The sequence below is a fragment of the Symphalangus syndactylus genome, chromosome 9 (assembly GCF_028878055.3).
Source record: "Symphalangus syndactylus isolate Jambi chromosome 9, NHGRI_mSymSyn1-v2.1_pri, whole genome shotgun sequence".
Lineage (NCBI taxonomy): Eukaryota > Metazoa > Chordata > Mammalia > Primates > Hylobatidae > Symphalangus > Symphalangus syndactylus.
Window position 1 is genome coordinate 31635581 of NC_072431.2, and position 14157 is coordinate 31649737.

At 44.1% G+C, this 14157-nt stretch overlaps 1 long non-coding RNA gene and 2 gene segments (V, D, J or C); 1 reads left to right on the forward strand and 2 right to left on the reverse strand.

The window, feature by feature from the left end:
• The window catches only part of LOC129489378 (T cell receptor delta constant-like), a 43278-nt gene extending 33966 nt beyond the window's left edge, over window positions 1-9312 (reverse strand). Inside the window, 2 exon segments of the C gene segment in view lie at window positions 8776-9072; window positions 9229-9312. Coding sequence covers window positions 8776-9072; window positions 9229-9274 — 343 coding nt within the window.
• The window catches only part of LOC129489379 (T cell receptor alpha chain constant-like), a 221157-nt gene that overhangs the window by 119184 nt on the left and 87816 nt on the right, over window positions 1-14157 (reverse strand).
• The window catches only part of LOC129489385 (uncharacterized), a 66193-nt gene that overhangs the window by 838 nt on the left and 51198 nt on the right, over window positions 1-14157 (forward strand). The gene's annotated exons all lie outside the window — the stretch shown is intronic.

The window sequence follows — 14157 nt, forward strand, 5'->3', positions numbered from 1 at the left end:
GGATGGGAGAAGATCTCTGTTCCTAAACGGATGCATGAATTAAATGTGTCCTAGAGAATCCATAAAGCTGGGTAAGGCTGCACTTTCTGAAGACTGAGACTCCTTTGTGCAATTCTTGTCTCAGACATCTGAACCAAGTTTGTTGGAGAAGGTTTGATGTAAAATTCATTCATGCAGGGCAAGAGGGCTCATGCCTGTAATCCTAGCATTTCAGGGGGCTAAAGCAGGAGCATCACTTGAGCTCAAGAATTTAAGATCAGGCTAAGTAATATAGGAAGATCTTGTCTCTACAGAAAATTAAAAAATGACCCAGGCATGGTGCTGCACACCTGTAGTCCCAGCTACTTAGGAGGCTGAGGCGAGAGGATCACTTCAGCCCGGGAGGTTGAGGCTGCAATGAGCCATGGTCATGCCTCTGCACTCCAACCTGGGCAATAGAGTGAGACCCTGTTTCAAAAAAAAAAATTACTCTCCCTGTTACTATTGGTGAAGCTGACATTGACCTGTGTCACCTTCATCTCTGCAAATGAAGGGCAATGAGGACATCATCTCTTGTTGGGGAGCTAGACCCTCCCAGTGATGGTCTTGCCTTTGGGACCTTCACTATCATTAGTTCAGGGAAAGGATTTAGAGAGGTTGTGTGGGAAGAACATTCCTGATGAGGTATTTTTATAAAAAATGTGCTGATAGGCACTTTAGATTTCTTGGTTTGGAAAAATGCTAGTGGTCATTGGCCATGTTCTCTCCCATTCTAGCTTTTCTGTCTTTTCTGTCTCCTTCTGTCTGGAGTAGAGGGTGAATCCACTCTACTGCAGACCATCGGGCGCTGAAAGGAATGGAGTTAGTATTATTGAGCACCTCTGCTTTGTAGTCACTCAGGTACTTACTAGCAATTATTTAATTTGATCATTATAATAACTCTATGCAATTATTATTCTTATTTTATGGATAAGGGAATAGAGGTTTAGAAAAGTTAAAGCAACATTTTTCAAGGTCACAGAACTATTAAGTGAGGGGTTGTGATTCTATTTGTCTCTGATTCCAGAGCCTATGCTTTTTTCACTACTAAAATAGCTTACTTATAAAAACTCATATGTGCCTGGGCACGGTGGCTCACACCTGTAATCGTAGCACTTTGGAAGACCGAGGCAGGTGGATCACCTGAGGTCAGGAGTTTGAGACCAGCCTGGCCAACATGGTGAAACCTCGTCTCTACTAAAAATACAAAAAATAGCTGGGCATGGTCGTGCATGCCTGTAATCCCAGCTACTCGGGAGGCTGAGGCAGGAGAATCACTTGAACCTGGGAGGCGGAGGTTGCAGTGAGCCGAGATTGCGCCATTGCACTCCAGCCTGGGCAACAAGAGTGATACTCTGTCTCAAGGAAAAAAAAAACAACAAAAACTTATATGCAGTTTATAGCCCGAATTTGTAAACTTGTCCATTTTAAGATAGGTGAAAGGACCTTGCCAAAGTTAGGGGCAATTTGCAATTTATTGTTTTTAAATTTGACACACATTAATATTTTTGTGAATGATTAAGGCTATTTATTTTTGTATATCGCTTTACCTACCTGGACTACATTGCCACCTAGAAGATGACAAGAGGTAGTCGTCTGGAATGTGGAGAACACTCCACTGCCATTTTTCTTTCACTTTGGCATGATCACGTGGTTTACCTTTTCCGTCTTTTCTTAGCCCTTGACTTCTAGGATATTGGAGGAAAGAGACAGAAGTACAGTATATCACTTTACCTATCTGCACTATATGTGTGATGTTGGAAAAGTCACTTAATTTCTTCATTCATCAGTTTCTATGTCTTCAACCAAAGAGGTGGAGCCTGATGATAATTGGTTTCTCATTGCTGTGACACTCCGAGTGTGCATATGTGGGGCTGGACATCCTCCATACGGAAAGCACAATGATGGTTTTGATGCTGAGAAATGGACTAGCTATGAACTCAAAGATTTTACGTTGATTCTTACTACAGAGGTGGGTTATTGTTATTGTACCAGTTCTCTAATTTCAACGTACAGAGGCAGCTATGCTGGCCTTTGTGGTTTTTTTCTGTGTCCTTATTTATGAACTTGGTGCATAAAACCCTTCTTCATTTCTTTAGAAGACTGAGGCAGTTAATCCTTTACTGATCACTCACGATTATAACACAGGTGTTAAGCAAACACAGTGAAGTCTTTATGCCCGAGGAGGCCTTGGCTGTGACAGAGCTTCTGACAACACACACTCAGGCTGTGTCTCCTTGGTACTGTCCCTGAGGCTGCTGACTTTCCTTCTCACTGCCTCTAAGTAAAACTTCTCACTCCTGTCAGGTGGCAGGTAAAGACGGAAACTGACTCTAGGGCCTACCTTAGGCCGTGTGATCCCAGCAACTCAGAGGTCCTGGAGGGTGAATCCCTAAAGCTCAGCTAGGGATGGTAAAGGCACTCCAGCCTTCTCCATAGTAGCTCCACAGTCCCCAGGTTTCTCTATGATTGGCTTTTTGGAGAAGCCAGAAAAGAAAAACCAAGAACCCCAATGAGGTGAACACATGATTGATTTCAGCTTCACAATTGAGTGAGACCGTTTTTGGGAGGCACATCAACCTGCAGGTATAGATGAGGCTGCAGATTCTTTTCCAGGGCTGCTAGAGTGGAGTCCTCTGGGGACCAGTGAGAGAAATGCATCAACCACTTTGTATTCTTATCTCTGTGGTTGGGGAAGAAACACTCACCAGGCCACAGAATGTGGTCACGTGACTAGGGAGAGACTCAAGGCAGAGGGCTCAAAATGCCATGCCCCATTTTCCGTTTGTCAGTAATCGGTGCTGTCATCTTCCTGTTCATGTTGTAAGGTTTGGTCTTTTCAAGACTGCTTCCTTGCCGAACCCTCGCGTCCACTCTCCAACACACTTTGTGCTAATTAATGGCATTTCATCGCTTGCTTTTGAAAAATGAAAGTGTGAACTACTTGTGAAAGAGCTCTTAGCAAGATAAGAAAGAAAAAATGACTCCTTATCTCCCCAACCCACTGAAAAGCTGGTACGATTATGTCTTAAGAATGTTCATGAAAATGTTATTTCTAACAGAGGGAGTCCAGCAAACCTCCACACTCCAAATATTGGGCTCCCTGCCTACACGCAGCCCTTTGCTGAAATGTCACCTTCTCATTGTATCCCTTCTTGACAACCTGATTTAAAATTGTAATTACTCCAAGCCTGCTGACAACCCTCTCTCTCTCCCCGCTGTGTTACTCCTCTCCACGGCAATTATCTCCATCTGACATATATTTTACTTATTTTATTTTGTGTTTATTTCCACTGAAATATCAGCTCCTGAGATTCTTAGAGCTGTGCTTCCATTGTGTCTAGAAAAGCGTCTGGCACATACGAGGTACTTAATGAATTGTTACTGAGTGAATGCTGCTATATTCTATGAAAGCAACTTTAATTTCCAAAAGACTGTACTTTGGGGTTTTTTTTCTTAATAATCTGTTGCCCTAGTAATACATTTAGACTGACATTTCTTTTTCTGAAAGTTACAAATACTCATGCAATTTTGTCCTTAAGCCAGAAAGATAATTTAAACTTTCTCTATTCTCCATATGCATGCAGGTAAAAAGAAAACTTATGATTGTTAGATTTCTTATTTAAACATGGAGTTTGAGAACCTGGCTTTATTTAAATTAATACAAGCAATTGCGTGTTGGCTTGACTTCCTTTGCCCTGTCACTGGGTCTTTTTTCCATCAAGTCGAGCATGCTGAGTGGCATGCTGTTTCACTGGCTGACGGCTGTCTTGGAGCCTTGGAGCATCCAGGGCACGCCTTCAGAGAATCCCTGCAGTGTTTCATGCACTGGAACGTACGCTGTTACCACTCATAAACGTATGTGTTTGTGGATGTGTAAATTGCTAAAAAGCCCAAAAAGATCCAGTGGATTCTGTATTCCTGAAGAATACCAAAATCATTTGGTGGTGGTGGTGATAAAGTGAGAGGGAGTTAGGAATTGCTCTTTTGTTTAGGAAACTGTGTTATTGTGGCTTTTCATTGTGAAATAGCATGCCCCAGCAAGTCTGTTTGGAGAGAAGCTTTGCAAAATTCCTTTGTGAAATAAAACAGAAGTGTTTCGCCTTTTCTTTGACAGCCTCAGACTCAGGGCTGAGGCCCTTGGGACTCAAGAGAGAGAAAAGGTGGAGAAAAGAGAAAGCCTACTATTTTCTTCATTTTGCCCCTGCTAACATCTAATGCACTCAGGAGCCTCGATGTCTGCTCTCCAAGAGTAAGTTATTTGGTGTTCCAGAGTACTCTATAATCAACTCTTTAGAAAATCTTGTTACGGTCAATAGCATTTTTTTAGTGGGTAGATGAGGCTTGGATAGAACATCTCAGAGGGCAGAGTCCGCACCAGCCTTGTACACCACTGTGTCCCTGGCATCCAGCTCAGTGCAGGGTACGTAGCACTCACTCATATGTATTTCATTCACTCATTCATTTAATACATTTATTGAGTGTCTGTTATGGGCCAAAGTTATTCTAAGTGCTGGAGTTAAAGCAGCGAACAAAACAGATAAAAACTCATCCCTGCCATCAAGGACCTTGTATTCCAGTGGAAAGCCAGACAACAAAGCATAAACAAGTAAAATATGTAGCACGCCAAATAGTGGTAAATGCTGTGGAGAAAAATTAAGCAGATATGAGAGATGGTATTTACTGAAAGAATGAATAAAGTGCTCTGACAAAAAAAAAGCTGTATAATCCTATCATTTCAATTAATATATTAGGGTAATGTGTTGAATCGGAATAGGAAAGGAGCCTTGATTCTGAGTTTGTTCACCTTGTCATTATGGAAAATTTATCACTGAATACGTATTGTTTAAGACACTGCAGTGGACTGAGACCCTAACTAAAGCAGAGACATTGGGTTAGAAATTAATTTCTGTTCTTTACACGGTGGCTCCCGCACCTTAATCCACTGCAGTGTTTTCTGGTAGCTGTGTGCTCACTTTTGAATGCAGAGAACTGTGGCGGTCAGATCTCGAGCTCCACTGCTGCCTCTGTATAAGTGACAAGTCGGTGACAATGGAAGAGACAAACTTGCACACTTTGCTTGACAGCAAAGATATATGTGGGTGGTAAAGTCACCAACTCTATGGACCTGACAGAAACCCAGGGAATTTTTCTAGCTCTCATTATGCCGGCGCTGGACCCCTATAGTTTCCACTCCAGGCAAGCCCCTGAGAAGGAGAGGAAAAGGCAGTGAATCCATGAGCACCCCGAGACTCTAAGGTAGTCCAACAAGAGACTACCTTTGACAAGCATCAGAAGAAGGGAATATGTGGGCCAGTCTCTCATCTTTCTCATGGTGTACCCTAGGAGAAAAGCTGCTGACCTAGGGGTGGTGCTCAGGAGTGTGAGTGGCAGTGGGCTGGGGAGTAGCTGTCTTCCTTCAGTCAGGGGAGTGAGCCATCTCAAGAGAACAGCCTGGAAGCCGAAATTGCAATTGGTGTTTTAAAGCAGGTGAGAGGAGGCAGGGGGAAGGAGTTGAAGACCTCACTTACTATCCCTTCATCTGGAAACTGGCAAAGGAGTCAAGAGCAATCTTTGCATGAGCAAAGATGACCAGACTTCATGTACCTGTTCCCAGCCATCCCTTACTTGAGATGTTTGTTGCTATAGGTAAGGTATTTCTTTAGGACATCCCGCAGCTCCCAGCACAGTATTCCAGCCAGGACAATCAAGCTTCAAGTCAGATCCAGATCCTGGCTCTGCTTCTGTAAGCAAGCTGTCCAGCTCTCTGAGGCTCAGTATCCTCACTTGCAAAACAGAAGGGATGATAATGACCTCACTGAGTTGTCATAGGGTAAGTGAGTCCATACCTGTAAAGTGGCTGCATTTTGTTGGTGCTCAGTAATTTAGTTCACTTTCTTCTCAATTATTCTTCCTTGCAGTTTGCTTTTTCTTATAAAACGTTAACATTTATTAAATAGCTACTATACGCAATGCAATTTATTCACTTTCTCTAATTATATATTTTATGACACAGTGAAGGTAGAACTCTTATTATCCCCATTTTACAGATGAAGAGATGCAGATGATTTTAGAAGACAGTGTGAAGCTTATATCAGGATCACAAAATCTCAGAGTTAGAAAACACTTGAGAGGTCATTTGGGACCATTGTTCTGTTGTCCCAGTTTTTTGACAGATGGTCACGGAGTATCAGTTGGAACAGGTTTGGTGGTGACGGCACAGCCCCTGTTGTCCCTTGGTTCTGACACATCCTGAAGGTGGCCTTCTCTATGGGTCCTGCATCTCCCCAAATTACATGCCGTGGCCTCTGGTGCAGCATCAAGAGTCTGAAATCTGTCACCCTCCCTTACTAGCTATGCTACTTTGGGCAAGTATTTTAGGTTTTCTGTGCCTTGGGGTTCTCATTTGTAAAATGAGGACAAGAATAGAAAATAAATACTAAGGTTGTTGTGAAGATTAATCATATTACACACATTAAGTGCTTAGAGTGCTGCCTGGCACATAGTAAGCACTCAACAGATATTAGTTATTAATACAGAAGACATACAGTCTTATGGATTTGTCCAGATATTTTTCCCCCTCCTTCTCCTTAGAGACATTCTTCCCAGTCTCTGTTAGAGGGAGCCACTGGGGGTCTTACTAGGAATCCATCTTGCAGGCGTCATAAAACCATGGCTCCACAACTTTGACATCTGCATAACCAGTTTTCCAGATGTCATTCTTTTTCCAAATCATGATTTCAGACTGGGAGAATAATTGTATCCTCTCCATGTTGGAGATGCACTCCACCTTCTTGCCTATCATTTGTTCAAAGAAGGAGAATTAGATCTGAGAGGCAGGCAGTGGGCTTGATGAATCGTGATAGGCCCTCTGTTTAAATACATCTGGGGAAGGCTGGGTCCAAACCCCTTCCAAGATCATGAAGCTCAGAGTGCTGTATCTGGATGGGGATTTGGGAACCTGACTTTGTCCAAGGGCAGAGCCAAGATCCAGGGCCTTGCAGAACGTTCAACCAAAGAAGCTGCCCAATGGGGTGGGGCAGAAAGGTAGAAGGCAGGTTCCAGGCCTATGTTGGGATCATGCATCAGGTCAGAGTGAGTGAGTTTGGGATGAAGAGTAGAGAAGAGAGATTTTCTGAAGGTTTAGAATATAGCTGTTTGGGGAGATAAATGATAAGAGCTCATGGGGGCAGTCATGACTAAAATGCATGGAACAATGACACATTATAACATATATATAAAAATGTATTATGTATATATGAAAGTTCAGGCAGAATCATGAGAGGAGAGAGGATTGGGAAGACCCTTGGCGAAACAGTGAAAAGCGCTGACTGAAACCAAATAAGGTGTGGCAAGCCCTGTCAGCCTCTTTGCACTTCTGTGGAAGACAGGATATTTGACTAGAGCGGTTTGTTGAGGAACACTTTTTGTAGACATTGCCTGAAGTAGTCCAATGAAGCCTAAAAAATCCATTTTGGGTTTAAACAAATATTTTTACAAGCGTATTGAGGTATAAGTGATGTGAAATAAACTGTATACATTTAGAGTGCCTAATCTGATGAATTTGATATGCCTATACATCTGTGAAACCATCACCACAGTCAAGTCACTGACCATATCGATCACCACAAGTTCTTATGAGGCTATTTAATAAGGTAAGCGGTAGATTTTCTAGATGAGGACAAAAGGAAGGCTAATTTCTGCCACAGGTTCAGCCTTGGAGTAGAGAGCCCTGTCAATCATCTAAATCTGGAAAAACACATTGTTCAAGATAAAAGTGCAGTGTTAAATTGAGCTGTCCAAAGAAGGATAAGGAAGTGCCAGTGGAAGCAATTTTTCAATGTTTTGTTTCTAGCACATGTGGAAGTAAAGAGATAGAGAAGAAAGGGAGAGCAAAACACGATATCCAGCTTGGGCCCAATAGTGCGAGGCTGCAGTGAGCTATGATCACGCCACTGCACTCTAGCCTGGGTGGCAGAGCAAGACCCCGTCTCACGAAAAAAAAACAAAACAAAGCAAAACAAAATATCCAGTCAGTAATCATCTTTTCCTCTGGAACATGTAAATTCAGAGGCATGTGGCTGGGGAAAAACTGGATGTCACCCATAGATGTAAATTGTAAGGTGCCTCTCTAATCTATGCTATACTGTAAGCACTGTGGCTCCAAGAAACTGTCACAGTAGATGCTACAATTCATTCCTTTGGCTCCATCTCTCTTCTCTTCTGTCCCACTGGGGGCTGCCTATCTGAGCACCATGGGAGGGCACGGGCAAGCTGAGTGGCTGAGCCTGAAAGAAAGCTAGGAACATTAGCTTTCTCTGGTCCCTATTTCCTAAATTATTTATTCAAGAGAAAATCATGATCTTGTTGGAACTGCTGCTCTACATGGATGGCAATGTTTTTTGTTGTTTTTTTTTTGTTTTTTTTTTGAGATGGGACTCTTGCTCTGTCTCCCAGGCTGGAGTGCACTGGCGCGATCTCGGCTCACTGCGAGCTCTGCCTCCCATGTTCACGCCATTCTCCTGCCTCAGCCTCCTGAGTAGCTGGGACTACAGGCGCCCGCTACCAGGCCTAGCTAATTTTTTTTGTATTTTTAGTAGAGACGGGGTTTCACCGTATTAGCCAGGATGGTTTCGATCTCCTGACCTTGTGATCCACCCGCCTCGGCCTCCCAAAGTGCTAGGATTACAGGCATGAGCCATTGCGCCCGGTCAGTGGTTTTTGAGCTGTTCAGAAGTAGAGCTGCAGCAGGGTGGATGTCACTGGCACAGTAGTAAGATCCTTCATCTCTCTCTGATGGTGCAAGGATCTTAAGTATAGCCAGGTCCTTTGCAATATCAATGTCACCTTTGAAATTGTCCTTGAAACCACGGCCATAGATGCCCTTTTCTCGGTATATGAAAGTCATTGTGTTACCTTGGGTCTTCCTGTACCAGTTGATATAGTAGTTACTGATCGCTTCCCCTTTCATGGAGCACCTGAGGGTTGCAGGGACCCCCACTGACACAGTCACTGTTTGGTGTTCAGGCACCAACTCAATGGCTGACATGACTCCTGAGAGAAAAAACACAAGAGAGGGGCTCAGTGAGGGCTGGGGGCTGAGGTCATTGAGTAAGGAGCACGGTCCAGTAAGGAGTACAAGGTCCTGGGAGACTTGATGTTTCTTTGCTGCTGAGTCTTGCTTGGCCGAAGTTCTGGGGCCTGCCTTACCTGTCCAGAAGAGGGAGAGATGGATGAGGGAGGAGATCCTCTGCATGGCTTACTCAGGGGCAGCTCTGCCTCTCAACCACCTTCTGCCTGGTCCCTCCTCTGAACCAACACACTTGTGAAACACTTGTGACTGAGGAAGTCAGTCCCTATCAGCAGTTGTTTCATTCCCCAGAGAAGTCTACCTGATCACAGGAGGCTCGCAGGGCCTGCTGCCTGCTAATGGGATGACAGTGCCACCTTCAAGACCGATAGTGTGGTTCAGGTAAGTTAGGCCAACTGAGAGGAGATTAAGGCAGCTTATTTAATTGATGACAAGGTTTCTGCTTCCTGCCCTAGACGTTAAATTTGATATTGTTGCTCCAGTTTCAGATTAGATGTACATGTTAGACACTATGTGGTGATGTTAATCGTTAATACCAAGAAGAACTATTGATATTTACAGCTGTAATCAAAAGAACCACCAAATGAGGAGATCAATAGTATGTGCACAAAGGCTCTGAAGATGTTGTAATGATTGTTGTGTTCACTGCAAACTCCCTCTAGGCAAAGTTGGATAAGGGTGATTTACCCATGTGTTAAAGAGCAATCCAATGAAACATTGTCTTCCAAATGTGAGCCAGAGTTTCCTGATCTTTATTGAGCTCATCTATCTTTTCTGAAGGGTTCTCGGGTTACCTGTGTTAAATTACACAAAGCAAAATATTGTAAAAAACTTAGAAACCACCACTACATCCCAACTTATGACGGGCTAAGTTTACATGGACTTCAAAAGAAGGGAGGTTAGGATTTTTGGGTCCTCCACTTTTGAGTTTAAAGGTCAGTCTTTGAAATTTTGAAATCAAACAGGTAAATTAATAATGGGAACTAGAGAGTGCAGCAGAAGCTGGGAAGAGGGTCACTTGGTAAGCAAAAAGGCAAGAGCAAAGGTGGCATTCCATGTTGGAGGGTGGATGCAGGACTTACATTCTCAGGTTAGTGGAGGAAAGACTCACCTAAGCTTTCTTAAGTTCCCCAGTGTGGCTGGGAACAGACTGCCCTGAAAAAAATTCAGATAGGAGCAGCTCAAGTTTCTTGACCCCATAGTAGTTGCTCTCCCCACCCACCTCTGTCTCACCTCACTTTGCGCAACTGCCCATCCTGCCTACTGCTCTTGGAGGACTATCAGCAAGTACTCAAGGTGGTCACGTTCTTTGACGTTATACATTATATCATCAGCACCCCTGTCCCCCAGCAGAATATAATGCTGTCTGCTGTCTATAGCTCTTTGAAAGTTGCCAAGGTCAATCTGTTTGGACTTAAATACTTGACCTTTTTCTATTGGGCTGCTTAGTTCTTGGCACATCCTATAAAACTTAGTCATTCTTACTACATGCCAGGCCCTGAGGATTCAGGGTCTGCCACTGATGAATGGCAGACACGGTCTTTTCTTTCATGGAGCTTATGTTGCAGCAGGAGAGCCAGTCATCACTTAATAATTTGCATAAGTTATCCCTCCATTGCAGCTGTAAGTATTCTGCAGAAGCAAAAGGACTATGGGAGCATGTTACAGAGGCCAGGTTTGGTCAGGAGGTCAGGGAAGGCTTCCCTGAAGAGGAAGTGGCATTGCAGTTGAGACTGACTCTGTTTGCCTCTGCACATCCACTCTACTTCTTACTCTAAGAGCCTGACCTTAATTGGCAGCATCCACCAGCTCTCCATCCCATTTGGGTTGGTCAATGGAGACACCTTCAGGAGACTGGAGGGAAGGAGGAGAGTGCCTTCCTCCACTGGAAGCTATTAACTCCTCTTCCACAGCTGCAGGTTTCAGTAAAGGCTCCTCCCCTACATGCTTCAGGCCCGGCATGGCAGCGGTTCTTTGTTGCCAGCCCTGGGTGTTTCACCACCTTCTTTTTGGTTTCCCATAACCCTTTTGTATTAATTTCCTATAGCTGCCTTAACAAAGTACCACAAACTGGGTGGTTAAAACAATATAAATGTATTGTCTCACAGTTCTGGAAGCTGGAAGTTTGAAATCAAGGTGTCACCAGGGCCATGCACCCTCTGAAGCCTGTAGGAGAATCATTCCTCACCTCTTCCTAGATTTTGGTGGTTTGCTGGAAACTCTGATGGTCTTTGGCTTGGCTCGCACCTGCATCACTCCAGTGTTTGCCTGCACTGTCTCGTGGTTTTCCCTCCCTGTGTGTCTTTGTCTTCACTTGGCTGTCATATAGAATGCCAGTCATATTGCATTAGGGGCCCACCATACTCCAGTATGAACTCATTTAAGGTAACTACATCTGCAGTGACCCTATTTCCAAATAAGGTCACATTCTAAGGTACTGAGAGTTAAGACTTCAACATATCTTTCCTTGGGGGACACAGTTCAATCCATAACACCTGTCCACAGCTTTGTAAAAGTCTCTTTTATTAAACTCTCTCTAATCACCCCAAGAGTGCCCTGTCTCCTGCTGGGACCCTGCCTGAAACAGGTATGGGGCATGGGTAGGGAAGTAACATTCTAAGTAACAAATGAGGACATGTGTTAAAAAAGCCTTGAGGCAGAAAGAAGTATAGCGGGCTTAAAGCTGTATTAATATCAAAAGAGCAGTTAGCAGGGCTCAAATAAGCCTGTCTTTCTAGATAATTATTGTTGAACTATCTCAAATTACTCAGGAAGTCATTTTGAAAAGTCCCAAGAATGTGTATTATGTTTATGACTGTGATTTATATCTTCCACCGGTTAGAGGGAATTTTAAGAATTTATTGTTAATGGCCAAAAACGACCTTCCTCTAGGCCTGACTAAGAGACAGAGCTGGTGTGAACAATAAATCAAAGCCAGAGGTAGAAGACAGTACAGGAGAGGACAGGTGATGATGCGGTGGGAGCTTGGGGCAGAGTGTGGTTAGTGCTTCACCAGGTCAGGAGCAGTCAGCTTGGCCTGGGCCTGTGGCAGGACAAGATAGAACTTCAACAAAAACACAGCGTGTCTCGGGGTGCCCAGGTGGAAGGCAGAAACATCCACCAGGGCTCTGCCCTAGGACCCAACCCTCCTCCGGCCCTGTGCAGGCTGTGTTCTTTGTGCTCCGTCATTCCTTTGTGTCTAGGCCAGCAATTAGGCCACAGCTTCCTTGGTCCTGCCAAGGGGATGTCTGTCCCTTCATGTGATTTCTAGGAAAAACTAATTTTTTTATACTCCGTGAAAGAGGAGAAGATAACTCATAGGATTTCTGTGAGAAATAAATGAAAGTATACTTGTAAACACTTGGCTCATTGCTTAACGATGTTAATTTTCTCCTTGTCATACAAATGATACCTGAGACTTGAACAGTTAGTAGGAGAGGAAAGAGTGTTTTTGGGGGCTTTATCCATTCTCCCCTATAATCTCCATCTCTCCAGAATGGAAGGTTTCCCATTCTTTGATGTCTTTCCCAATCTTATGTGCTATGAAAATACAGCCTCAAGGCAAGTTCCTGAGGCATCTTCCAACCGGGTTGCTGTCCTTAGCCCCTCCTCCGCAGAAACTCGGAAGCTGCTATTGCATGTTGTGTTGTATGATTTGTAAATGCTGCCTCACGCGTGTGATTTAGTCTGTTCTTATCTCTGGTGTAATCCCCCAAAAGCACCCGTTGAACCCATACTGGTCTTCAAAAATTTTTATTGAAGTGAAATAATTTCTTCTGCCCACAGGATGTCTGATCTGAAAGCATGTTGTGGTCCGCTACACACAAGAGCAAAAGAAGAGCAGGAAGGAGCTCGGTGCCAAGACCATAGCCACAGGAAGAACACCAGCTCTTAGGGCTGCAGCTCTAAAGACAGGCCAGGTCATTGCAGGAACGTCTGCTCCCTTAGCCTTGCCAGACAGAGGAGGGTTAAGAAAGGAACTGCTGACCCTGATATGCAAACTGCCACAAGTGCTTCCTGCCTTTCTATCAGCATCAGATGGCTGTAAGGTTGATGTAATTAATATTTTATTTTCAGGGCCACGGTGCTGGTTGGGTGCACCAGACAAATCAACCAACAGGTTAAAGAGTGATGGAGAAAGCTATGTTTTGGGCCTCATTGGGAACAGAATGGAAGAGTTGAGGATGGAAGGGGCCTTTGCAAGTCTTCTGATCCATGTTTCAACCTTCATTTCTCCATAACCTCAAAGACAGAGTTGCTTTTCCTGTTCTTCAAATGAGTTCCTTGAATTCACACTCTAGTTCTTTGAATTTGCACAGACTGTTGAGGAACAGGTGGCAGGGTCACCCTACCTCTGCTCAGACAAGCCTGGAAAAGAAAAATTTTACATAGAAGACTGGGCTGGAAGAGGCCTGGGAACTTGGGGATTCCCACTTCCACACTGCCCACTCTAGTCCTCAAGAGGCAGCTATGCTGCAGTGCAGAGCACTGAATTCAGATTCTGGAATCTGGGTTTACATCTCACTCCTCCTCTTACTTGCAAGTCACTTACCACACCAGGCCTCGGTTTCCTGGACAATAAAATGGGGATGCGATTGTCCCATGTGGTTGTTGGTGGTCATGAAATTATGCACACGAGCACGCCTTGTAATCTAAGTTAGACCTGCACTAACCTAGATTAGCTGACCAGGGTGGAAGGTGGGAGGGGCAGGTTTCAGTATGTGACTTACCTAGAGGCCAAGGGGAGCCACCATGGATAGGGCAGCACTTGTTAGTCTCCTGCTCTCTGAATGTGGCTCTGAGAATCTCTGGGAAGAATTGGCTGGTTGAATTCTCAACTCTACCAACAAAGGTGTGCTGGAGACCAGGGCCATAGACGTCTCCTTGTTGATGTATGAAAATCAGAAAGCTGTCTCGGGTCCTCTTTACCAGCACATAGTGTAATTATACATCTTCTTCCCTGTCAGTTGGCACTGAAAAATTTTGCTTCTTCTAAAAGGAAGAAATGTCTCTAGCTCTTGTTGCTCCAACAAGGTGTCTGGCTTGAT